Source organism: Cannabis sativa, chromosome 9 (assembly GCF_029168945.1).
Source record: "Cannabis sativa cultivar Pink pepper isolate KNU-18-1 chromosome 9, ASM2916894v1, whole genome shotgun sequence".
Taxonomy (NCBI): domain Eukaryota; kingdom Viridiplantae; phylum Streptophyta; class Magnoliopsida; order Rosales; family Cannabaceae; genus Cannabis; species Cannabis sativa.
The window spans coordinates 26721388-26748713 of NC_083609.1; the positions used below are offsets into that span (position 1 = coordinate 26721388).

At 37.3% G+C, this 27326-nt stretch overlaps 2 protein-coding genes across 2 annotated transcripts; one reads left to right on the forward strand and one right to left on the reverse strand.

Annotated features, from left to right (window-relative positions):
- Positions 1–5255: 5255 nt before the first annotated feature.
- LOC133030739 (uncharacterized CRM domain-containing protein At3g25440, chloroplastic) lies at positions 5256–11504 on the reverse strand. The gene is made up of 4 exons (XM_061103532.1): positions 11306–11504; positions 10730–11063; positions 6474–6875; positions 5256–5982 (listed from the first exon to the last, which is right to left on the reverse strand). The coding sequence occupies exons 1-4, from the start codon at positions 11386–11388 to the stop codon at positions 5539–5541; spliced, it is 1263 nt and encodes a 420-aa protein (XP_060959515.1). The 5' UTR covers positions 11389–11504; the 3' UTR covers positions 5256–5538.
- Positions 11505–18185: 6681 nt separating this feature from the next.
- LOC133031327 (uncharacterized) lies at positions 18186–20215 on the forward strand. Its single transcript, XM_061104809.1, has 3 exons — positions 18186–18480; positions 18531–19520; positions 19623–20215. The coding sequence occupies exons 1-3, from the start codon at positions 18186–18188 to the stop codon at positions 20213–20215; spliced, it is 1878 nt and encodes a 625-aa protein (XP_060960792.1).
- The last annotated feature ends 7111 nt before the right edge of the window (positions 20216–27326 follow it).

The window sequence follows — 27326 nt, forward strand, 5'->3', positions numbered from 1 at the left end:
TGAAAAAAATTTCCAAGCTATTGACTATTGTTCTTTTCGAGAGATTGAGTTTGATGGTGGTAATTTTACTTGGTTCAATGGGCAATCCTCAAATTTTATCTTTGAGTGCCTAGACATAGTTTTTGGAAATAATGATTGGTTTAATCTTTTTGAAGTTTTTGAGGTGGTTCACTTTCAGTGTTGGTGTTCCAACCACTATCCTTTACTTCTTAAATTCAATGTCATCCCTTCTAGCTCGAGGCGTAAGTCTAGCTAGGGTCATCGCTTCCATTACGAACAAGCGTGGTCAGACAATGAGAACTATTGGCATATTATAACTGAAGTGTGGGATTATGGGGGTTTGAGTAGCACCCTATCTAAATTGGGCATGCAGTTTCAGGTTTATGGTAGTCGCTTAGGAAGTTGGAATAGATTGCAAAAAGAAGGCTTGCCAAGAGAAAACAAAGGATCTTAAAGAGACCTTAATCAATAGCTCCTCAAAGATAAGATTTTTTGGAAACAACACAGCAGAGCACTTTGGCTTACCCATGAATACAAAAATACTCGCTACTTTCACCAACAACTTCATCTCAGTGGAAAAAAATTAAATCAAGGGCATCTTTGATCCGAATCTGATTTGGCATAGCTCGAACGTAGATTTGGAAGGTATTATATGTGGCTACTTTGAAAGTTTATTTCCTCTACCTAGGACCATTCCCACATTTTAGAGACGGTCCAACAATTTGTGCCTTCTCATCTCAGTCGTTCTCAAAATGAAAAGCATCTTTAGGTTTTTACAGAAGTGGGTATTAATATTTCTCTTTCTCAAATCAACTCCCTTAAAGCCTCGTGCTTGATTGGTTGCCCCGTCTCTTTTATGATCACCATCAGACCATTATTAGAAAGGATGTTACTCGTATTTGTTTGCATGTGGTCAACTACAATATGAATTGTAGTTCCCTGAAGAAAACCTTACTATGTCTTATTCCCAAGGTGAACAAGCCAACTACAGTGTCTAAATTTAGACCTATTAGCCTATCTAATGTAAGCTATAAAACCATAGCTAAATGTCTAGTCGACCGTATGAAAGAAAGTTCACATGAGGTTATCTCTAAGAATCATAGTTCTTTCATCAAGGGGTGTCTAATATAGGATAATGTTATTCTCAGTTTTGAAAGTCTCCATTGCATGAAGAAAAAGTAGTTTGACAATGGTAGGAAAATAGCTCTCAAAATGGATATGCCGAAAGCCTATGGCCGAGTGGAGTGGCCTTTCTTGGAAGCTATGATGCCTTGTCTCGATTACTATGAAAGATGGGTGCACAAAGTTATGAATTGTGTTTGCACAATCTCTTTTCCAATCCTTATTGATGGAAAGATTTGTGGGAGTATTATACCTCAATGTAGCTTACGACAAAGAAATCCTATCTCCCCCTACCTCTTCCTATTATGTTCGGAAGGTCTCTCTTGTTTGATTCAAGAAGCAGAACAATCAAACCTTCTTCATGGTATCCAGTTTGGTAGGAGTGGTCTTAAACTCTCCCATCTCTTTTTTGTCGGCCATTGCTTTATTTTCCTTAATGAAAACAATGAGGATGGGTGTTGTTTTAAACATACATTGAACCAATATACTATGTTATCTGGCCATCAAATTAACTATGAAAACTTAGACCTTTGTGTGGGTAGAAATATTACTCAAGTCGAGGGCCAAGTTCTTGCCTCTTATCTGGATGTTAAACGGGTGGAGTGTCATACTAAATATCTGAGGATGCCTGCCTACATTGGAAAAAGGAAGTCTTTGAGTCCACCCATATTAAGATTTGAAATAAACTTTGAGGTTGGAAGGCGAGTTTGTTTTGCCAAATCGGCTGAGAAATATTACTTAAGGTGATTATCTAGGCTATATCTTTCTATGTCATGACTTGATTCTGATTACCTAAAGAGCTTATTCAAGATATCCATTCTATGATAGGCCAAATTTGGCGCGACTCATCGAATACCAAACACACAATTTATTGGGATCGTAGGCACCGATTATGCGTACCCAAGGCAGTTGTGGGTTTGGGCTTTTGGGACGGCCAAATTTAATCAAGCTCTTTTGGCCAAACAAGGTTGAAAGTGTTGGAACTTATTTTACTAGGATTTAGATTTACTAACAAGTATGTTGAATTATATTCTATAATCTAACACTCTAAACATGAATTTCCTAAAACAATAAAATAAACACATATAAAGTTCTAGAAAACCTAACATTGGTGGCAGTGAAATGTTATGGCTCCTTCCGTTCAGATCTCTAACTCTTGTTCTTCGCAGAGTAATAACAAGATCTAAACCTGGATCTCCTTTAGGTGTTGGAATTCTTCACAATTTTCTATACTATGATTAAGAACTGACTTGATATGAGTGGGCATGTACTCTTTCACTATGGGGTTCGATTTTGATGAAGAGAGAGAGGGAGATGTATTTCAAAATCAATAGAAGGAGGCTCTCAATTTCTAGTTGTCTGACAAAGAATGAAAACTAGGTTATTAGAGTTATGAGAATGAGAGTCATCTTATTATTTTTATAGTATTTCATCTAGGGTTAGGATTTGAATTATATAGAATAAAAAAGATAAAATAATTGCTAAAATATACTTAAGTGGTCGACCATACATATTGGACTCCACTAGTTACAATTTTGCCATTTTATTCAATAATTTATCTTTTCTTTCACTAATGTCATATTTCTTAATTTTAATCCTATAAATGTCAAAAATATTTATTTCATAATTATAATTAATTATCAAATAAAATTATCATTTAACTTATTTACTAATTAGACCCTACAAAGTCTCTTAATTAATAAATAAACCCTAAAATCTCTTTTCTTCACAATTAAGCCCATTTATCTCTATTAAGCCAAGCTCGAAGGAAATCATCGATTTACTTCTATGCATTTATATAAGCTATAGATTATGTATCTATGATTAGTGCTCCTACTCAATTGAACTACCATGTTCTCAAGATGTAAGTATTGGGAAGATCCAATTGGTCAACTTTAACGAACAAATCGAAGAACACAAATAATACAATTGAACTAAAACTTAACCATCTCAGGATTAAGATCATTGATCTAAAATCAACTAAGTGATATTGACTTAGAAAGATATTACAGTATGTTTGTGACGTCTTATCCAAGTTCAATATCGGTCCAGTTTGATGTATAACAATACATCCAATTTAAGCTTACTTTACCAATGCCTTAGAAAAGACATAACACTACCCCAGTGTAAGTAAACTACATTGTTTATTAGCATATCAATGGAAATCTTATGTACTTATAAATTGTGGGACTATATTTAATCACATAATCTTGATTACTTTCCACTATGTAGACAACACAGTAATCATGAATAACAATGTGATAAGAATTTAGATGAATTTATAAATCAAACAAAATGATCATGAGACAAACATGTGAACCAAGCAATACATTAAACAAGTAATGAAATAATTTTGTTTCTTTATTGATAAATGAATATTCAAGATTACATTAAAATAAAATTTTAATTAGGGCACAAAGCCCAACAAGAAGATCATCAATAGTCCTCAGACATTGCTAGCCCGTGTTCTAAAAGAATGCTACTTTATAAACACTATATATTTTTAGGCTAAACCAGGGATTATTGCTCTTTTATGTAGCGTGGAATTCTTTGGGGTCGAAGTCTAATGATTAAAACCACCTGTTGGCGCATCAAATTGGGGAGAACTGTTCAAATTAATGAGGAAAAGTGGTTGCCTCAGCCTGCTACTTTCTCTCGTCGCCTCCCAGTGGTGGTTCCTCCAAACTCCGCCCTTGCCACTTTGAAAAATGAGGATGGCTCTTGGAATGTCAAGGCCATTGAGAATTGTTTCCATGCAGATGATATCCCTTTAGTTATGGTCTTGCTACTGTTCTTTCAAGGGTGAAAGATGATATGGTCTGGCATTACACTTCTAATTGTATACGATTCGTAGTGGCTATAAAGTGGCGGCTGCTTCTCCTTTTGCTGCTAGCAACTCTTCTTCTCAGACAATTCATCGTTGGTGGAAGCATTTGTGGAGTACTGAAATTTCTCCCAAGGTGCGTAATTTTTGCTGGTGTGCTTATCAAGGATGGCTCGCGGTTGGTTTGGTTCTTTGCTCAAGAGGGATGAAACTAGATCCCATTGTTGCTAATGCGGGGCAACTGTGGAATCTATTGTTCATGCCCTTTGGTACTGCCCGACGGCAAGGCCTGTTTGGAGGACATTCGATCTTTGGTGCTTTTTCCTAACTTTATTACTGACCCCTTGGCCTTCATTCTCTATATTCACGAGTAGATATCCAGGTATGACTTCACCACCTTTATCATTCGCTCTTGGCTCATCTAGAATCGCCAAAATAAAAAGAGATTGAAGTTACATCTGCCTTCGTCCTTTGCTTGAATTGATTGGGCCCATGTGATGCTTGATGAGCTGCAATCTTCGAGATACATTCCTTTCCCTCAAGCCACTCACATTGTGTCAAACTGTTAGCATTGAAATAGCCCCCTAAAGACCTATTCTACATTACTGTGATATTGGGATTCCTTTACAAGGGACCTATTGCGATCTGGGCAATATCATTCGCAACCACAAGGGAGAGGTTATGGCTGTTAAGATTCAACATTACAGGGGCTCTGTTTCAGTCGAGCTTGTTGAAAGTTTGGCAATCAAAATGGGGATTCACCCTGCTCATAGGCTCTAACTCTCTCCTTTTATCATTCAATCGGATTGCCAGTAGGTGGTGTATTTTCTTCAGGGCTCTTATACTCTTGCGACGGATTGGAGCTTCTTTCTTGAACAGTTAATGCAGACGGCCAGCTACAATCATTGTACCTCTATTTTTCATGTTAAAAAGTATTGTAATGGTGTAGCTCATTTTTTAGCCAAACTGACCTTGGCTTCTAAGTGTAACCAAACTTGGTTTGGGGAGTTTCCTTTATGTGCATATGGAGTTATTCCTGCAAATTTGCCTTTCCATGTTTAGCTTCTTGAGTTATAAAAGTTCTTTGCAAAAAACAAATAAAGAAAATTCAAACTTTCAATACAGTCTGCACTCGTAGTTATTATTTTACATTATGTTTTATGTTTTGACACCATAAACTATTCAAGATTTGTCTGAAAACATTTATGCGGTACAATATGACTACAATGCCAATGAACACTTTTTTTATTTGAATAAACTACAATGAAAACTTGTTATACAATAAAAAAAAGGATATAAGTCAATCCTGTATGTAAAATTGCATGATTTACTATGGTAGTATATAAAAAAGGGTGCACTATTAGTCTTACACTATATTTTATTACAACAATTTTACATACTTGTTAGATCCTGTTATGAAATATCAATTTTTTGTCTGGAGTTTAAACTATTTTGCCCCCTCTAAATTCTCCAAATAAAACCATTCAAAACCTGTGAAACTTTTGATAAAGTAAAACTACACAATAGCTAAGATTGATAAAGGACATAATAATGCATTTCATTCATGTCTGTAGAATCTATTTTAGTTTTTATTAAAGCCTTTGATTATAAAAGTCGGAAGTTGATGATTGAACTATCCTAGTGGAGCTCTCTTGCGTACCAGAACAATGTTCTCCATCATCAGAATAAGAAATGGAATCAGAATAGGAATCGGATTCTGATTCTGATTCAAGTGTGGACAACCCTTCACTTTCAAAACCATCACCATCCAGTCTGGAGAGTTTAGATTCCATGGAATTAGCTTCCATCCCTATTAGATTTAAACCTGAAGAAGAGTAATCATTCTTTTCGTTTTCAAGTTCGTTAGGTTTCTTGGTGTCTTTTCTTGGACCATCCAAAACTGAAATAGGATTTCTATCATTTGGATCACCATAAAGTGCTATGTGCCTGTAATAAAGCTCTAGTTCCTTCTCTGCAATGGCAATGAATCGCCGCACGGACTCCAGGGATTGCTCATACTTGGACTTTTCCAAAGCCTGTCAACACAACATTACAAATAAGAACATGCTATTATCATCAACCACACGCATTTAAAGAATGCCGATACTTCATGAGATCCTTTTCTTTCTCTTTTTTCTTTTTGAGGACAGCAGTAATGAAAAATAAAATCGTAACAAAAATATTTTTGAACAGTTTTGAGCAACATATCAAGTGTATTTTCTTTTATTTCAACTTGTTTTTTATGCTTTCATTTCTTTGAGGATCTTTTCTGAAATTTGTTCTCTTCGTTAATATATCTTATTCCTTATCAAAAGAATAAAAGGGCCAAGGAGACAAACAGAGAGAATTATCAGAAAAGATAAAGTTATTTCATAAAACCCATAAGGATATATCTCTAGATTAAGGGAACACATTTGAACATTCTAACCTGAGAGAATTAAGAAGGTTCTGAATGATAAATGCAATAATTAGTTGAAAGCAGTTAATTGTATTACTTTACTAAAAATTGGAATTTGAGTGGACTTACCCGCTTCTTGGACAGTGTATCTATAGGTGACATAACTACTGGCTGAACATAGTCCTTTCCCCTATAAAATATTACGGTGTCATTTCCAATTATCTGGATTGGAATCCCGCCACTCAGTCTGGCAATTTCTTGTGCATACTCATGTACTTGGCCAGGTTTAGAGGAATTGCAGATAACCTTTACAGTTTCATGTTTTTTCCAATGCATATGCATATTAAGAATAACACCTCCAAAAATGCCTCTTCTCCCAATGGGCACATAATTTGACCGTTTTTGGGCCATTTTTTTCATATAAAAACGTTCCTCTCCTGTCAAGGTGACTGGCTCAACAACAGGACCTTCGACTTTTGGAACCTCATATCGCTTAAGTCTTTCAATCAACAAAGTTTCCTTAATTTTGGCCTGAAAAATATATAGCACAACATATGATCACGAAAACTATCCATAAAAAGAATATTTGCGCAAAGAAAAGATATTAATATGGTTCTATTATCTCAGAACAGGATTACAATATGTGTTCAATCTAAGCAATGCCAATTTTTGGAAACACAACAGCGAACACAATTTCAAGGAGATACTATGTTCATCCTTTGCAAGAAACTGCAAATGCACTCTATTTTCCATGGAACAAATAAAATCGATTTTACAGTTTCTTGAATAATCCAATTAGGAAGAAGAGCCACTTGCACTATGAATGCCACCATCAGTGTATATAGATAGGCATTGATTACTTAAATCGCAAACTTCCCTTCCAACAATGTCCCCTCAGTTTTCTCGCAAGAAGATGAATTCGTCATACAGTTGTTGATAAAGTGAATTGGTCATATCATATACCTAAATAAATGATTGTAAGGACCAGAAGATACATAAGGAAAATAAATTGTTGGCTGATATCATTTACACTAGAAAGATCTAATCTGATGGATAATTCTGCACATAAGCAATCAGGTCACCATATTTCATGCCAATTTTCCTTCAAAACACAATATCCAATTTATTTACCCACTTAGTACTGTTGCAGAGAAATATTTTGAATTTTTTCAATCAGCTTAAGGCAACATAACTTACTAAAAAGATAATGTTTTTCAGCCCAAAAAAGCATTCCATATTAAACATTATATTACTCATGCAAATATAAACATCATCGAGCAGATACTTAAGATATCAAGCAACTTTTTCCACCCTTGTGCTGTTATATTACTAAACAGAAAAACATACATAGCTTTAATAAAATGAAAACACAGTAAAGATTTTTTTTTTTTTAACCAAGGAAACACAGTAAAGATTGAATCACAGATAAACTTGCAAAAAAAAAAAAAGAAATAAGTCAAATATAAATGTAATGCATAGATAGGTGGCTGAACTAATTAAAATATTATACAAGCCACTGTAGATTTTAGAACCCGAAAGCCAAACTACTTGTCAATTTTCATTTGCAATGTACAGAAATTCGTGAATTTCAAAGTAGACACTTCAGAACAAATTCACAATGAAGCATGACACAAATGCCATCGAATATTTGTGACCAAAACTTGTAGACAATGAATGCCTTTAGAGCTTTCACAGGTGAGAAGAATAAGTTTTGGGGACTGAGTTTCAGTTACGGTGCTCTTAGTTGCAATGATTCTAATATCCATACAAAATAGGAACACTAAGTGTAAGTTATTAGCAACATTACGAACAATTGCTCCACTCTCTACTTAAATCCAAGATAGAGAGTCCCTCAAAACCTATACCTTTGTAAACCCAAAATGCCACACCAAAACATAAATGTTTCCAAATTCTTTCTTCTGCTCTTCTCTATCCTAAAATTTCTGCGATTTCTTGCCTACCACACAGCCCAAAAAATTGTCAATATTGCTGCTGTTCACAAGGTTGAAGCAAGCTTTGCTCCTTTCAGCATACAAGCCAACAGCTGTGTACAACATTGTGTCATACACCAGATTATAGTGAATTCCTCAAGTAGTTTAGCCTAAACAAAAACCAATGAACATTTCGTGAACCAATCACGCAACTAGTATCATACTTCAAGAGCGAAGCTATTAAATAAGTGACTATGTTTACCCACAGTTATATATTTGTGACAAAGTCACAGAATAGGTATAATCTAGCAAGTTAATACCTAAAACTCCTCTATTATTATCCTTATTGAGTGTTTCTGGAGAAGTATCGATATTAACAAAAACCCACTTGGTGACTATTAATCTGATGCAAGTGGTTGTGTGGGTGATCAGTGTGTCTGATCTGAATGGTGTGGGGTTCAAGTCCCAGCTCTTGTACTTGTATCTTCAAAACAACTTAAATGACAATTATTCCAGCCCACCATTCCTAACTATTAATTAATAACTTAAAAGACACCTCTAGCCAGTAGCCACAACTTCTAACTAAAATTACAATATACACGTTGTATAACCAAAGGGATACATAACATAAATTCCCCAGGACCAGTTAATCAAAACTAAAGGCAACTTCCTGGTGTACAGCAGTTGATAAGCTTTTGTTTTCAGAAGTCAAAGAGTGAATAATTATTACATATTTGAAAGCATGTTTCTCATAATTAATTTTTTTATCAAAAAATGATTCTTTGTATTGTAACATGTTCATCTACGACACCCTTTCACTCCTTTTTTTTTGGTCTAAAAAAACTTATTCACAAACGCCAACTGGACTTTGTTACCAAGGAGCAGTGAATCATTAAAAAAAATATATCGGTGATTCTGATATTTTTATGCTATTTATTTTCCTATAGGAATATTAAAAACTTTTCCCATTTATCAGTTTTGGGAAGGTATTTTTAAGTACACAATGGCGTCATGGCATACAAGTATACAGAGGAAAATACTTCCTTTAAACACCAATTTTAATGAATTTTCTCTTAGACTTCTATGTTGCATCATGAACTCAACTCAAGCTTTATCTAGAGAATATACATCATCTTTTCTTATATATATTATATTACATATATATGTGTGTATGTATATATATATACATATAAATACATCATCTCAGTTTTTGTAGAAGAAAAGGCTTGCTTAGAACTCTATCGAGAAATGACAGTAAGACATTTAGGCTTTGGATATCATCCTGCAGTATTAAGATTTCTCAATATTAAGACATTTATAAAAAGAACTAAACAGTCAAGGCTATATCTAACCAGTACTATATAGAAAGCCAAAAAGGGATTACAAAATAGAAAGATGTATTCCTCCTCCATTAAGACATTAATTTTGAATCACGAAACTGTGGGGTTTATATACGTGTGCAAGTGTTGGTTTTGGACAGTTTTTATAGTTGAGTTTGTTAGTTAATTCATTTAAAAGTCGGTTGGTTCATTGTACACTCTGTATTGATCTATATATAAAGATCATTCTGTTTTTCAGTTGCAAGTGTGAGCTGTGAGTGTTACTTAGTTGTAAAACAGCATGAGGTGTTATAACTAATGGCTCTCGAGTGAACCAAGTTTGGTAGGAGCAAGACTCCATTGAGATCAACCTCTGTCCTAGTCTGTACTGATACTGAGCTCAACATTCAATCAATAAAGGCAAAACCTCAAGGCAGTTCCTCCCAAGGATTAGAGCCAAGTGTTACAACTTGTGATTGAACCTTGTAATCCATTGTGTTCATCTACCCTGTTTTTATTCTTGTTGATTTTACTTTTCTGGTTTAAAGTTCTATTGTTTTACTTTGATCTTGTTAATATTTTTATGTTCTTGGTTGGTGATTGTTTCACCACACGAACAACTACCACAAATAGCTAAGATGGCTTATATCAATTTAGTGGCAGTTCCAACTGGGGTATATACATATGTACAAATTAGCACAGACATGCAGTAACACTAAGAAGCTAAAAGAAGAATACCTCATTTGAGTGTCTATGAAGGACATGGCATATGCCTATAAACTAGAAAGAAAAGAAGGCAATGTGAGTTGATATGAAAGCAAAACATTTCACATTGCCATAGGGATATGAGCTAAAAGGATGAGCCAATGAGAGGACCTCAATAATAATGACATTTGAATTGTTAGTTTAGTTACAAGTACAAACATATGGTCGGCGAACCTTAAAATCAGATGCCATAAAACACCAGCTAGATAAATAATATTAGCCACAGTGATCGTTAGGATCAATTGCTTCATCCATAAAACGAAATAAAATGATATCTCTATAAAAACTTTTAGAGCATATTCACTGAAATGAATCGCTTCCCAAAATCATACTATTAGTATTGATATTTATTATATGAATTTATGGTCACCTTTTCAAGCTTGTACTTGATCCTCTCTTCGGCATTGGCGAACTTCTGCTTTTTGTTACCCTTCACACCGAGCCTTCGAGGGTCTCTCTTATTAGCCGATTTTCTCACCTGTTTTTCTCGCTTTCTTTGCAGCTTCAACTTCTTCTTCGTCTTCCACTTTTCCTTCTTCGGAGGGTCCACCTCATGCGTTTCAAACTTGAGTTTCCCTTGCGATATGACAAGATTCACCGAACCATGGCTCAAGTTTCTGAAAACCCATGAAGGGCTTGAAAGGCTGGGATGTAACAAATGTTTGGTTGGACAAAAAATTGATCCTTGCGTTGGGGAAACCGGCCTGTGAGATAGTACACAATTGGCGGGAAAAGGGGTAAGAATACAATAGAAAGCTCCGTTAAAGTCAGTGCTTTTGGGTGAAGAAACATAATTTGCGGAAAATGGAAAATGGATTTGAGGGGTTTAGTGTAAAAGTGAACAAATAAGTGTTTGGATGGTGGGAGAGTTGATTCATATGCTTGGAAGAAGAAATCAAATACAATACTGAAAAGAAAAGATAGTTGAGAGGTAAAGAGAGAGTACCTGAGATAGAGAGGGTTGCAAGTTGAGGTTTTGAATAGAGAGGAATAAGCTCTAAAGAACCTACGAAACAAAATCTTTGCCATTGTCTGCGAAATTTTTCCTGTGCCAGGAAGAAAGATTCAGAGTTTTCTTTTTTGCCATGTGTAAGTAGATTAAAAAAAAAAAAAACTGCCCCCTTATGATTTGTTTTTCTTTCGAATACAGACCCCTTATGAATTGGGAAGGGAAATTTTACTATTACAAAATTTTAATCCCTATTTTCGCGAAAAAATATTAGAATTTGAGTTAATTTTTACAAAAATAGTGTCGCGTATAAATTTTTTCAAAAACACTGTGTTTATAAAAAATAACAAAATAGAACAACTAAAAACAATAGTGAAACAACTAAAAAGACAACCGTAGAACAACTGTAAAAACTTAACATAGTATATAATGTAAAACTTACACAGTATTTTGAAAAAATTCCGCCCCACAGTAAAAAAGTAAAAAAGTTAGAAATTTCAGTATGTGATGTAAATAATCCTATTTTTTATAGGAAATAGGGTGGAGAATCCCCTATTGGGACAAAGACGGGGCGAAAAATCTTCTAATAAAAAAATAAATTTTTAAATATATAAAAATATTAAACTACAATTATTAAAAATACAATATAATGTTAGCTTCGTCCTCTCCTTTCTCTCTCTTTCATGGCGAAGAAAAGAAGGACCGTTCGAAAGCCAGTTTCTCGTGGGTTGGATCCTGACCCGATTGATGATGCAGACGATGGAGAAATGGAGAAGGCAACTAAGGAAGTCACTACTGAACTTAATAAGATCGCGGAGATGTTGAGGACTGATGAGATTTTCCAAGAAAGCAATAACTCTGGTTTCATTAGCCAGGTTGTCGAATAGGGGAATTCGAATTGCGCAAAGGAACTGGAGGATGAAATTGCATCTGAAACAGATTAGATTCACTTTCAAGAATCAGCAAGAAGTCATTGGAAGTCATTCAAAGAAGAGAAGTTGGTCTATCGGGATCCCAAATTGAAGTTTACTGAACCGATTATCAAGAATGGCATCAAGATTGCTCAACTTGACCTAGAGGAGGTTAAAGAAGAGGCTGCAAGCTGGAGTTCAGCAGTGATTTGTATGGTTCTTGGAGCTAATCCTCCTATGACTGTGTTCGAAGGCTTCGTAGAACGGATTTGGGGACATCTCGGGATAATACAGATTGTGAAGATGACTATGGGATTGGTTATGATCAAATTTAATGATGAAGCATCGAGAGACTAGGTGTTAGAAGCAGGGGTTCTCCAATTTGACAGGAAACCAGTGATTGTAAGACCTTGGACTTCTGATCTCAGTGCTGTAAAACTTGTTCGTTCAGTGCCTCTTTGGATTAGACTCCATGATCTTGGCCTCCAATATTGGGGAAACAATTGTCTGAGTGCGTTAGTTAGTACTGTTGGGAAACCAATTATGGTGGACCAACATACTAAAGATCGCACAAGGGTTCAATTCGTCAGGGTCCTAGTTGAAATGGACATAACTGATACACCTCCGAGAACCATACAATATGTCAATGAATATGGGCAGCTTGTTGATCAAAACATTGATTACGAATGGCTTCCGGTTAAGTGTAAAAGCTGTATGGGGTATGGACACATCATAGCGGATTGTCGAAAGGGAGAGATGAAGAAAAAGAAACAAGAAATGAAAGGCAAAGACTCGACTCAAACCAATGTGCAAGAGCAAGAAACTAAGGAAGAGAACAAGCAAGATGAGGCTACTGCTCCCAGGAAATTAGACTCGAAGGAGGAAAATGTTACAAGGGCACAGAATATAGATTGGATTACTCCGAGGAAAACTTTCTCACAGAAGCATCCAAATGAGGTTGAAAAGTTGAGTGATGCAGGGAGGAATTCTGTTAACAGTTTTATGACTTTAGGAGGAGATGAAGGGGGTCAGATAGTGGATAAAGTATCTGAGGAAGAAGGGGAACCAGGTAAAAAATTTCATAATCATGGACAATTGCAACATTGCTTGTTGGAATGTTAGGGGTGTGAATAATAGAGAAAAACAGGATGTTGTTTTGGATTTTTGTAATCTAAATAAAGTTGGTGTTGGAGCCTTAGTTGAGACCAAACTAATAGAGGAAAAAGTTAAAGAAATGATGGAAAATAAATTCAATAATTGGGATTACTTCTCTAGTTCCACTATTGAAGGTAGAATTCTTGTTCTTTGGAGAATAACTTTTGTCAAAGTGATTGTTATTGCTAAAACTTCTCAATTTGTCCATTGTTATGTTAAAATGTCCGAAACAGATCAGGGTTGCTGCATTACTTTTGTCTATGGTTTTAATACTAGGGAAGGGAGAACAACATTGTGGGCTGATTTGAAAGATTTAAAGCATCCTGTTAAGCCTTGGCTTATACTTGGAGACTTTAATGCTCTTTTTAGTCTTGAAGATAGAACAGATGGCAACCCTCCTTGTCTTAGTGAATTGGTTGACTCTCAAGCTTGGTTTGCCCAAGCTCATGTTGAAGCCTTAAAGAGAACTGGTTAAGATTTTACTTGGACAAATAACCAGATGAGAGGATTGGAGGTTTTCCAATTTGACGGTCCTTGTCTTTGGTTTTTTTTTATTGTGTTTAGCTGGTAAACTACCTTGTTGTCTTAAACTAAAAGCTTCTTTTTTTTCATTCCGATTGTCTCACTAAAGTAAAAGTCTCTTTTGTTCTGTTCCATTGTCTCATTCTTTTTCTATCCTACACAAAAGGTGCCTTGTTTAGTTCTTTTTCTTTTGAGTTGACTTCATCCTGAGAGTTCATTTATTAGCTGAGGTTGTTTATTCCCTCACCAACACTGTTGCATTGATGAGTGAGTTGGTAGATAAGGTCAACACTATGGAAGGAATCATTAATGAAGGACATAATGGCGTCCAACAGGAGGCCACAATGACCCCTGGAGAGGCTACAAAAGTCATTAATGTCGACGAAGGAGGGCCCTCTGCTGAGATTGCGAAGGAGAAAACAGAAGAGGAGTTGGATGTCCTACGCCGGACCTTTTTGGATAACATGACACTGGATTTAGAACCTGACTTTGAGCTTAATGCTGAAGTGACACGAACAGGGGTGCTGGCGAGTTTTTTTGAGGGTAATGGAGTATCAAGAACTAGATTGAAGGAGATATTGGAGCAAATATGGAAGCTTACGGGTCACTGGAGATTCAAGACCCTTAAACTTGGCATATGGGGTATATTCTTTGATAAAGAAGAAGACTGTGTTACGATCTTGAACAATAGGCCATGGCTCATAAACGGGAAGTTGCTGATAGTCCATGAAAGGCCTGAATATGGAAGCTGGAATACGGTAGATTTGACAAAAGCAGTGTTTTGGGTCAAAGCGACGGGCCTTCCAACGCCCTATCTTAATCGGTCCAACATTCCCACTATTGCAGCGAAGGCGGGGGAGTACAAAGGTTGCGATACTGTGGATCAACGAATCATTGTTCGACGGGGGTTTCTCAAATTCCAGGTGGAAATCTCTACGAAGCATCAGCTTTCACCATGGTTCTTCCTGGACATTTATAGAGGAAGAAAGGAATGGATTCAGTTCCAATACTTTAAGCTGCCAAAAGTGTGCTACAACTGTGGATATCTGGGCCATGATAAGAAGTTCTGCATAAGATCAACGGCGTACGCTTATCCTTCGGAGGGTGATGCAGTTCATGCGTTTGGGCCTTGGATCAAAACGGAATCGGCAGTAATCAGTTGTTTCAACACCAGAAACCAGCTAGCTTTTTTCTGGGATAACACGAGAGGAAACACTATTCCGACCGTTCGAATTCTGAGCAAAGGCTCATCGATGCAAGACAAAGGAAAAGGACAACTGGAGGAGGAGAAACAGCAGGGGCGGCAGGCTTTTTTTGGGAAGCTAAGTAAAAAGGTTGTAAGGGTGCAGGGAGAAGGAACAACAGCTAATTCGGGGAAATATTTGAAAGTTGTCGACACCAACTCTAAAGGCAAACAGGTTATTCAGCCTCAAACAATGATAGAAGGAGAGAAATCGGGTAAAAAGGTTGTTGCAGGGAGGAGATCAAAGTCAGCTTCACCTCGTTCCTTGAGCAATCATGGAAAAGGCAAAGTTATAGCTGTTGAGACTGTGGAGGAAATATTAAAAAAAATACTCCTCGAGGCCCTTACCTAATGATAGATGATGCAGGTGTTATCACTACAATCATGGGCCGTATGGGGCCTACGTACAACCAAATGGTTGAAAAGCCACATGTGGAGTTATGTGTTTCAAGATAGCCACATAAGCATCCTGAACCAACCCACTTTCCATGGCCCACTTATGCTAATGAAATTGGGCTGACAAAAGAGCTTATGGGCCCGGCCCAAATAGATAAGTATGAACCAGCCCTAACTTTATTCCATGACCCACTTGATGTTTCAAATGAGGTCCATGAATGCCCTCAGCCTAGGAAAAGAAAGGCCAGTCTTCATTTAGTCCCCTATGTCCAAAGAACTGAAGAAAACACCAGAGATTTTTCTACAGAAGTACCGAACTTACCTGCCTTTTCTCCTGGACCGATCAAAACTCCATTTAAAATGGGATCTGGAGGATCTTCTACATCTCAGCACCATGAGGATAAGAGAAGGAAAAAAGGTAGTAAGGTGAAATCAGCAGGGAAAACAAGGCGTAGTTTGCGTGTGGAGGCGACAAAAGGTGACACAACCAAGAACTTGGAAGAAACACTCAATTTGATAGATGTGCGAGTTGAAGCAGTTCAAAATTTTCAGATGGGCGAGGAGGCGGCCCTTATCAAGCCCCCCACTCCCCAATGAGAGTTTTATCGTGGAATTGTCGAGGCCTAGCTAGGGACTCGACAATGCAAGCCTTAACGGCTTGGGTGAGGAGGTACAAACCGGAATGTATTTTCCTCATGGAAACTAAGGTTGAATGTAGTAAAATGGTAGAAGTGGCAAGGAGATTGGGGTATTCGGGGTATGAGATCATACCAGCAAATGGAATAGCAGGAGGTTTTTGTTTTTCCTGGACTCGAGATATCCAAATAGAGGTGGAAGGATGTTACAAGAGTGCGTTTGTGGTTGAGGTTCGGGATCCTGCCCTTGATCGAAGGTGGAGACTCATTGCAGCTTATGGAGCTCCCTATGATAATGAAAAAGAGGAATTTTGGGAATGGTTAGAAGCAAAGGTTGATCATTGTGACATTCCTTGGTTGGTAATAGGCGATTTGAACTGCATTACAGGCCCTGAAGAGAAAATGGGGGGGGGGGGGGAAGAAGGTGTCTGTTAGGGATACAAGATGGTTGAATTTATTCCTTAGAAATTCGGGTGGGATTGATCTTCGATATAAAGGAGGTAACTTCACCTGGCAAAATAAAAGATTTCAAGGTGGCTTGATTCGGGAGCGCTTAGACTGGGGGATTGGTTCATGTGATTGGATTGCAGAATTTCCAAGTGCAGGAGTCCTGAATCTTCCTATATCCATCTCTGACCATGCCCCTATCTTGATGGATAATTTCATGTTCAGTCACAGAGGCTACATTCCATTCAGGTTCTTTGAGGCCTGGACTTTTAAACCTGTTTGTCGTGAAGTAATAATTAAATCGTGGAATGGAGTGAGTGCTGAGGATGCCTCGAGAAATCTTCTTAGGAGTATAGATTCGGTCAGACGGGATCTCCAATCTTGGAAGAAGGAAAATACTGGAGATATCAACAGCAACATCAAGCAACTTGAGAAGGAAATAGACTGGATTCAACACCAAATTATTACACCAGATCTGTGTAAGAGAGAACATGAACTTCAGATTCGATTGGAGGAGGAGTGGAGGCAACAAGAAATAATGTGGAGACAGAAGTCACGAGAAATATGGTTGAAACTTGGTGACCGGAGCACAAGATTTTTTCATGCTGCAGCAGCTATCCATAGAAGGAGGAATCAAATTTGGTCCTTGCAAGACAAAGATGGCATCATCAAAGGGGAGAGGAAGGCAATTTCAGGTATTATCAATCAATATTTCAGTAACTTATACTCCTTAAACTATAGTAGTGTGCCCAATGATGTTGAGGACTTATTCGAATCGAAATTAGATCCGAGTATAGCCTTGTCCTTAATTCAAATCCCTACTCAAGAGGAAATTCATGAAGCTGTGTTTAACATTCACCCCCTGAAGGCTCCTGGACCCGACGGTCTGTCTTGGTGTTTTTTTTGCAAATATTGGGATGTGGTGGGAAGAAAGGTGTGTGCTGCTGTGCGACAAGCTTTCATTGAAGGGGAAGTTAATCCTAAGATGAATTATACTTTCATCTGTCTTATACCGAAGATTGATAATCCCAGAAGAATGGAGCATTTCAGACCTATTAGTCTTTACAATTTTCATTATAAGATAATTGCCAAAATCTTATCTAATAGGTTAAGACCTCTTATGGATGGGTTGATTTCTCCGATCCAATCAGCCTTCATACCAGGAAGATGGATAGCAGAATCATCCATTCTAACTCAAGAAATCGTGCACAAGATTCGACAGAAGAAAGGCAAGGGTGGGCTTATGGCGATAAAATTGGACATGTTAAAGGCTTATGATAGGTTGGAATGGAATTTTCTACAAAAAGTGCTTCAGGCGAATGGATTTCATGAGAAAAGTATTCAACTTATTATGTCTTGTGTCAACACTGTCAGCTATTCGGTTCTACTCAATGGATCGCCCCTCAGGAAAATTGTTCCCCAAAGAGGATTGAGGCAAGGGGATCCCTTGTCCCCTTATCTTTCTCCTCTGTCAAGAAGTTTTGTCAAGACTCATTCAAAAGAAAGAGAGGGAAGGGAAGATTCATGGTATTCGGATTGCAAGGACTGCCCCTCCTAGTTCCCACTTAATGTTTGCTGACGATACTATTTTATTTGGCCGTGCTAATGTTAGAGAAGCGAAGAGTTTCATAGATTGTCTCTCTGTGTATGAAAGGTGGTATGGGCAAGAATGTAGCAAACTTAAGTCTAGTGTGCTTCTGTCTAGAAACTTGGACTCGAACTATAAAAAAGTGATGATGGATTCTCTGGCAATTAGAGAATCAAATGGTGAAGAACGACACTTAGGGAACCCCTTCGTGTTCAAAAGGCGTAAAAAAGAAGAATATAGAAGACTGAAGGAAAGTGTGATGCACAAACTGGAAGGTTGGAAGATGAAATTGCTTTCTCATGCGGGAAGACTTACCTTAAATCAGTGGCGTCCTCCTTATCAGTTTATGCTATGTCAACCAACAAAGTGCCTCTGTCCATTTGTCGGGACTTAGATGCTTTGATTCGTCAATACTGGTGGAGAGGAAATGTGGATAAAAAGCGATTTTTAGCCTTGAGATCCTGGGATCAAATCTGTCAACCAAAGATTTTCGGGGGTCTCGGAATTAGGCGGTTTGAAGACATGAATAGGGCCTTACTAGCAAAGTTGGCATGGTGTTTAGCTAGAGGGGAGGAGAAACCTTGGGTGAGGTGCTTACTTCAAAAGTATTGCAAATTTGAAAGTTTTTGGGAAGTGAACAAGAAGGGCTGTGACTCTTATTTCTGGAAGAGCATAGTGGAGATTCGAGATGTTATCCTCAAAGGTTCTATGTCTCTTGCGGCAGATGGATCAGCAATAAACTTCTGGACACAACCCTGGATTCCTTGGCTCGAGGGAGAGGAGTTCCTTCAGCTGATGCAAAGTTTGAAGTCAAGAAGATTCACTGTCAAAAGGGGGGTTGATGTATCCATAGGTAATACGTGGAACAAGGAGATGATCATACAAATTTTTGGTCAAGTTATGGGCAGTCGCATTTTGGAAATTCCAAGATTACCAATTTCTTCCAAGGATAAGGTAGTTTGGAAGAATAAAAGGAATGGAAACTTTTCAGTCAAGAGTGCCTATGGTGTGGACCAAAGTTTCAGATTTGCTCCCAAGAAGGAAGTTTGGAAGTGGCTGTGGGAATCTGATCTTCACCCCAGAATTGCTATCACTGTGTGGAGAGTTTTGAATGATGCTATGGCCTTAAGAAGCAAGCTCCAATTTGTGAAGGAGAAAGATTGTGTGCTGTGTGACAATGGAGTGGAGACTAGTCTGCATTTGTTTAGAGATTGCAGCTTTGCCAAAAGTCTTTGGTTCTCAACCTTAATTCCGATTCTGATTGATCGTATCCCAGGGGATGATATGTTCCAGTTTCTTGAGAACTTGGTTGCAAGTATTCCAAGTATGGACAGGAAGGGAATTCTCACCTTTATTTGGTTGTGTTATTGATCAATTTGGCATCAAAGGAACATCTTTGTTTGGAAAGGGATTGCAGTCAATGCAAATGAGGCTCGGACAAGAGTGAACAAATCTTTCCTCGATCATTCTTCATATTCCAGCCGAGAGGAGAACAGTGATATGAAGGGGAATGCTATAAGGAATGGACCAGGAGTTTTGTTACAATTGTATGCCCCCAGGGCAGAACATATCATTTGTACTGATGCTTCCTGGCTTAAAGGAACGGCGGGCTTGGCGGCAGTCGCGTTTCATAAAGAAAATAGGGGTTGGGCTTACTTGACTCAACAAATTACTGCTATCACACCCTTAGAGGCTGAGATCAGAGCAATTCAGATGGCCTTAGAGTGGGCTTTGGACAATGATTGGAAAGAAATCCATATTCTTTCAGACTGTCAACAAGCAACAGAGGCATTCCAAAAGAAACAATGCCCAGCGGATTGGAAAACCTTTAGTGTATCTTTAGTTGTTTTGGAACTTATTAATCAGTTTAGTAGTTGCAATTTCTTTTTCATCAAGCGTTGTAGTAATGTGTATGCGGATGGCCTTGCAAAGAGCGCTAGATTAGCAGCTCTTGATCCAGGTATAGTCCTAGGGGAGGGAATTCCCCCTGTAATTCCCACTTATCTTTAGTTCAATGGATGTTTTCCTTTCAAAAAAAAAAAAAAAAAAGCAGGACGGGACTAGTAGAATATACTCCAAAATTGATCATGTCTTTGCTAATGAGGATTGGCATGATACTTTTGGAAATACTTCTGCTCATTACGGCTGGGAAACTACCTCGGACCACTGCTCTTGTGTTGTCTCTATTAAAGCTAATATGAAAATTGGGGTTAAACCATTTCGCTTTTACAATTTTTGGGCTGACCATCCTAATTTCAAAGAGCTAGTTTTACAGAGCTGGAAGAAGCCTCTTGTTGCATCGGGTATGAAAGGATTATACTTGAAGCTAATGAGACTGAAACATGTTCTTAAGAAGTTCAATCATGAGACAATTGGAGATATTGGTAAGAGTTTTCAACAAGCCAAGGATAGATATCAGGAACCTCGTTTGAAGGCTCAAGCTCATGCTGGGGATTCAGATTATCAGGATCAGGAGAGGGTAGCCGCTACCAATTTTAACAGTTGTGACAAAATGTACTAGAAGCTCCTCAGACAGAGAAGTAAGATCAATTGGATTCAAAAGGGAGATGATAGCACAAAGTATTTTCATGCTTGTATTAAAAAAAGGAAGTCTGAAAACAGGATTGCTTCATTTACCAATGATCATGGAGACATTATTGATAACTTCTCTGAAGTTGTGGATCACTTCATGAATCATTTTAAAGGCTTTATGGGGACAAGGAATGATACTGCAGCAAGTCTAAATATGGAGTGTTTTGATTTGACTTTTAGATTGAATCTGGACCAACACATTCTTTTACTGAAGCCTTTCTCCAACAAGGAAATTAAGAAAGCTATGTTCAGCATCCCTGACTCGAAATCTCCTGGTCCGGATGGGTTCAACTCTGGATTTTTCAAAGTGATGTGGGCTGATACTGGGAAGGAAGTTTGCAAGGCTATCTCTGATTTCTTTATTACAGGTGTCATGCCAGCTGAGCTTCACTCATCCATGATTTCATTAATTCCGAAGAATGATAACCCAACTAAGGCAGTTGACTTTCGCCCAATAGCTTGCTCCTCTACATTATACAAGTGTGTGTCTAAACTTCTCTGTTCTAGACTGGCCAAAGTTCTTCCATCGATTACAAATCAGAATCAAGGTGCCTTTGTTCAAAGTAGATCGATTGCTCATAATGTGATGATTTTGCAGGATCTTTTAAAGAACTATAACAGGAAAAACATCTCTCCTCGGTGTGCCATTAAGATTGACATTAGCAAGGCTTATGATACGGTGAACTGGGACTTTATTGAAAACTTACTGGCAGCGTTCAACTTGCCTCAGAGATTTATTAAATGGTTGATGACTTGCATTACCTCGACCTCCTACTCCATAATCATGAATGGAAGAATTCAAGGAAGATTTAAAGGTGAAAAAGGGCTGCGTCAAGGTGATCCTCTTTCGCCTTTACTCTTTGTCCTTGTTATGGAATATTTGACTAGATTGCTTCAGCTGGCTACCAACAACTCCAATTATAGATTTCATCCACTTTGCAAAAAGCTTAGGCTTATCAATCTTTGCTTTGCGGATGATCTCATCATCTTTAGTAAGGGTTCTCAACAGTCAATTGTAGCTCTAAGATCTGTTCTTGAGGAGTTTAGTAAAGCTTCGGGGTTACACATCAATCATGACAAGTCTCAAATTTTTCTTGATGGAGTCAATCCGTTGAACAAACAAAGCATTCTTGAAGAATTAAAGCTTGCTGAAGGAAAGTTCCCGATGAAATACCTTGGGATACCTTTGCGTCCAACTAAGTGGAAAGCTGAAGACTGTAGCATAATCATCAAGAAGATCACTCAGAGACTTCATAATTGGGCAAGTAAGCACCTTTCTTTTGCTGGAAAAATTCAATTAATTCACTCTGTTTTGCTTGGCCTTCGAAACTACTGGATGAGCATTTTTGTATTACCTCAAAGTGTTACCAAGGAAATTGAGAGGCTTTGTAGAAGGTTCCTTTGGGGTTTAAATGGCAACAGAAGCAAAGTCCATGTTGCTTCTTGGGATAAAGTCTGCTTGCCTAAAGCTTATGGAGGTTTGGGATTCAAAGATGGTGCTAAATGGAATCATGCGAACTTAGCCAAGTTTGTTTGGGCGCTTTATAATAAAAAAGACTTGTTATGGGTTAAATGGATCAATACCATTTACCTAAAACAAGATTCTTACTGGTTGTACGAGCTCAAACCCGACACAAGTTGGTATTGGCGTAAGCTATGCCACTTGAAGAAGAGATTCACAGAAGATGACATAAAAGCTGCTGGGAAAACAGGTAAATTCAGAACTAGTCTATTATATAACAGCTTGCTTGATCAAAATCAATTTCAGTGCCATAAAACTATTTGGAGTTCTCTTAACTTACCAAAGCACAAATTTATTCTTTGGCAAGTGGTTAACTCCCATTTATTAACAAAGGATAATATGGCAAGATTACACATTCCTTTGGAGTCGAATAAGTGCCCAGTTTGTGAGGAATGCATTGAAACTCATGAACATTTGTTCTTCTCCTGTTGTCTATCCCAAAAAGTGATTGAGTTGGTGTTTGAATGGCTTGGTACTCGCATGTGGCCATCAGATTTTCAAAGTTGGATAGGCTGGCTGTCATTGAACATGGACAATTGGGTGAGAAAAATCAGCATAGCAGCTGCTGCCGCAACCTGCTACTACCTCTGGATTAATCGTAATAGATGTGTTTTTGAGGGGTATTCGCACAAGGATACTCGCATTGTTGTTGATATTAAAAGTATAGTAAGATATAGAGTTCAAAATGTAAAAAATAGAAGATTGAATAGAGTTGAGAGCAGGTTTTTACAGATTATTCAATTGTAATTAGCTGTTTGTTTGTCTCGGCTAAGGGTTGTTTGGCCCTTGCTTGATTTTTTGTAATTGTTTGTTCTTGATTAATGAAGTATATTCCTTCTTGATCAAAAAAAAAATATTAAACTACATAAAAATTAAAATATTACACATTAATTATTATCCAAAACACAACTTAAAAGTCATCAAAAAAATACTAATATATTAAAAAATGCGAACATAAATTACAAATTATAAAATATTATTAGAAATATAAAGTTAAATACCAAACGGGTCCCCATCGAGGCTGGGAGTGTGATTCCCGTCCCCGTCGCGTTTAATATTCGGGGACAAAAAATAATTTCGTCCCCACCCCGTTCCCCATTTAGACGGAGAATTCCCGTCGCGTTTAACATTCGGGGATAAAAAAAAATTTCATCCCCGCCCTGTTCCCCATTAAGGGTGGGTCCCCGCGAAGCCCCATCCCCATGGAGGAAAAGTGCATCCCTAATCCTCCCCCTCTTCCTTATAAAATACATTTAAAAGCTCCTGACATATCGTTGTTTAAGCGTAACTCTTTTGACTCAACTCAACCCCCTTTAAGGAGATGGCTACTCCTCATTACAATTATGACCAATCCTTGGTTATTGTTATTAGTCAATTCCTTACCACCAAAGAGAGGTTACTCCTTCTGCTACCCCTCTTTTTGACTGGTATGTAGACTAGGCCTCAAACCCCTAATTTTGGGAATGTTTAGTAGCTCTATGAGGGGGACTAGCTTTTCTCACTCTACTTTTGGATCTTGTGTGTCTTTCTGATATTCCTTTGAGTGCTAATTGTACTCTTCCTGTTGTGTACTCATCTGGTGTTACTGGTGCCAATCTGTCTCTGAATTCTGGTATCTTTGCTCCTAAGGTTCAAGCCACCAAACTCCCCTCAAAGTCCAAGGATAAGGCAATTTTAGGGGCAAAGAGGTCTGCTTTTACCTCCCATTATCTCTGGTTGGTGACTCTGTGAGGAAGATGCTGAAAAGAGCTCGAGCTAGCTCTATTACTGTTGTGACTACATCTGCTGATACTGATTCTCATGAACAGGCGGGTGTTGCTAAGCAATCCCATTCAGAAAAATGAGCCTTTTAAATTGGAATGCTCATGGGTTGGGGAATCCCCGAACATTTCGTAACCTCTCCCTTATTGTAAATAAGAATAAGCCTATGTTTTTTCTGTTATGGAATCTAAGCTTATGTTAGGTAGTTGTGAAAAACTTAGGGTCAAGCTTTCTTTTGATCATGCTTTTGAGGTTCTTAGGAAATGTTTACTGGGTGGTCTTTTGTTGTTCTGGAATCAAGAAATCAGTGTTAATATTTTAAACTTCGTTTTAAATCATATCGAGTATATTATTATGTTTGATGATAATGTGAAATGTCATGTCTCTTGCTTTTATGGCTCCCCTTATTTGTAGGAAGTTCATACTTGGAACTTGCTAAGTAGGCTTTTTGATGATACACATTTTCTTTCTTGGCTAATTATAGGTGACATTAACAATTATCTTTCAATTCACGATAGGAAGTGTAACTTTAACCCCCTTCCTATGCTATTACTAATTTTCAAAATTTTGTTAACTACTTTGACCTTCAACCTGTTCAGGTTGTTGGGAATTGTGTTACTTGGAAACACGAAGCTTCTTTTGAACGCTTAGATTGGAGCATTCCTACTCAAAGTTGGTTTGATATTTTCTCGAATGCTACTCTTTATCACATGAAATTTAATGGCTAAGATCACAGGGTGTTAAAGTTAGTTCTTAATAATAATTGTATGGGTAGTTCTAGTAATAAAAGGTTTATTTTTGAAAATCACTGGCTTACTAAATCTTCTTTTTATTCACACTGTTAATAAATCCTGGAATAATAATTTTGACTGTAGTAATTCTAACCATTTGAATAAGTTCATTCTCAAGCAAAATAATTGTGTTAATTCTATCAAGAATTGGAAAAACTCTTTTGACAATCTCAAAACCAAAATTAACACCATTGACAATACTCTTAATACTTATTACTCTAAACTTCCTCTTTCTTATAATGATATGATTAGGACCAGAAAACGTGTCAAATTAAAACTTTTTATAATTAGGGTAAATAGTGGCATAAGTACCCAAAGTTTTAGGTTTGTAAGCGGCATAAACCCAATAATTTTTTTAGTGGCATACGTACCCAATATTTATAAAACTGTAATTTTCTTCCAGTTTCATCAGTAAAGACTCTGTTATTGTCTTAAACATAACAAATATAAGACCCAAATTTTAGATTATTTGGTCTGGACGAAAAATATGTAGTATCAGTTACTTCTAAATCTTTTTTTAAAAATTTAAAACGGAGCCTGTACTGACGAAAATAGAGAAAAATTACAGTTTTACGAACATTGGGTACTTATGCCACTAAAAAAAATCATTGGGTTTATGCCGCTTACAAACTCAAAACTTTAGGTACTTATGCCGCTATACTAAACTTTATAATTTACATATTTATTTACAAACACCGGGATCCCGTTTCTAAACTTTTATATAAAATATGCCAAAATACATTATCCAGGTCGCACAACGACTACAAAATAAAGTCCCCAGATGTCCCGAGACCGAACACTCCAGGTCACGTTGCCATGACATGTACAATCACATCCTAGCCATGCTCACTCCTATTCAGCTTTCGCCTTACCTTTACCTACACATGGAAGCAAAACTGTGAGTCGACAGACTCAGTAAGAAATGCATATAACATATCATATAATGCTGACTTGTATCTAGGTGCCCATGCACCTATTTACAAGGCTCAACAGATGAGTAAGAACGTTCCATACTAGGGTACAACCACTATACCACATACATGTTGGGTTTTATGCCCTAAATAAAACTTATTTCAATCTAATCTGATTTGTTATCAATGAAAGATTAGAAGTCATTTATGTTTACATGTAGTTTTCATGTTTATGGTTTAATATATACAAAATTTGTTAAGTCCAGAACATATAGTCATTCACAATTACAGTGATGTCAACACAGTGGAATGTGATTGTGATTATATGCTTCAAGAGACAAAGTACCTGATTCATCAATGCACTGGATTTACACTGATGTGATAATCAGCGATGAAGTGTCCTTACACCTTGGACGAGTGTTATGTTCTTTCCAGAACATTGACAAAGTATGCTAGTTTCAGATGTATGGAGTATACATTGGACTGGGACCGATATTGATCTTGGTAAAGATATTATAATTTTACCGTTGTATCTTTCTAAGTCAATATCACTAGTTGATCTTAGATCAAAAGATCTTAATCCTGACATGCTTAGGTTCAATCTCAGGAGTGCTATTCATGTTCTTTGATTTGTTAGTTAAGCCTACTTTTTGGTCAGGGTGATACGTACATTTTGGGAACATGATAGTACAATTGAGTGGGAGCGCTAAACATAGATATGGAATCTATAGCTTCTATCAGGACATAGAAGTGAAACGATGATTTCCTTCGAGATTGGCTTAATAGAGATAAATGGAAGAGCTCTTGTTTCAGTGATTATATATTAGCTCACTAAAACATCATTTATAGGAAGCTCAGTGTTTTAAGGATAAAATACATTGAAGGGTGAAACGGTAAATTTATCCCTACTCGATGTAAATCATCTATAGAGGATCTTTGATTATTGAGATTAGAACGATGGTTAAATGTTTATAGCGTATCTATATCGTGGAACATATAGAGCGTTCTGTATGACTGAGAGTGCAATTCCAAGTTCTATGGTGGATGCAATAAGGAATTAATAAGTTAGGGAATTTACTTGGTAAATTCTAGTACTGCTTATTGGAAGCTCGGTTGTATAGGCCCATGGTCTTCATACTAGTTGAGAAAATAAGAGAAAATTTGTCAAAAGTGGAAAAATTCCAAAGTGGGGCCCATTACTATGGTCGGCCACTTGTTTGGTAATTTCCACTTAATTTTTCTATTATTTTAATGTCTAATAAATCCTAACCTAAACCTAGGTGGTTGCCTATAAATAGATAGTGATGGCTCACACTTATAGATGATGAAATTTCTTGCCTTTAAGAAAAAATTGAGCCATCTATTCTATACCCTATATTCGAACCAGCCCCTCTCTTTTCTTCTTCATATTTTTCATACCTTGAGTGATAGAGTGAGTGCCCACACACATCAAGTGGTATCTCAATCATAGTGTGTAAGGCTGTGAAGAATCCAGAATCAAGAGAAGGACATTCGGGCTCAGATCTTGGTGATACTCTGCTACA

Coding starts and splice junctions, on each gene's coding strand:
- LOC133031327 (XM_061104809.1), top strand. CDS start 18,186: ATGTTTGCTGACGATACTATTTTATTTGGCCGTGCTAATGTTAGAGAA. Junction 18,481..18,530: donor TGTGATGCACAAACTGGAAG/GTTGGAAGATGA, acceptor ACCTTAAATCAG/TGGCGTCCTCCTTATCAGTT. Junction 19,521..19,622: donor TCTTGAGAACTTGGTTGCAA/GTATTCCAAGTA, acceptor AAGGGATTGCAG/TCAATGCAAATGAGGCTCGG.
- LOC133030739 (XM_061103532.1), bottom strand. CDS start 11,388: ATGGCAAAGATTTTGTTTCGTAGGTTCTTTAGAGCTTATTCCTCTCTA. Junction 11,064..11,305: donor TGCAACCCTCTCTATCTCAG/GTACTCTCTCTT, acceptor ACTATCTCACAG/GCCGGTTTCCCCAACGCAAG. Junction 6,876..10,729: donor TCAAGTACAAGCTTGAAAAG/GTGACCATAAAT, acceptor TATATTTTTCAG/GCCAAAATTAAGGAAACTTT.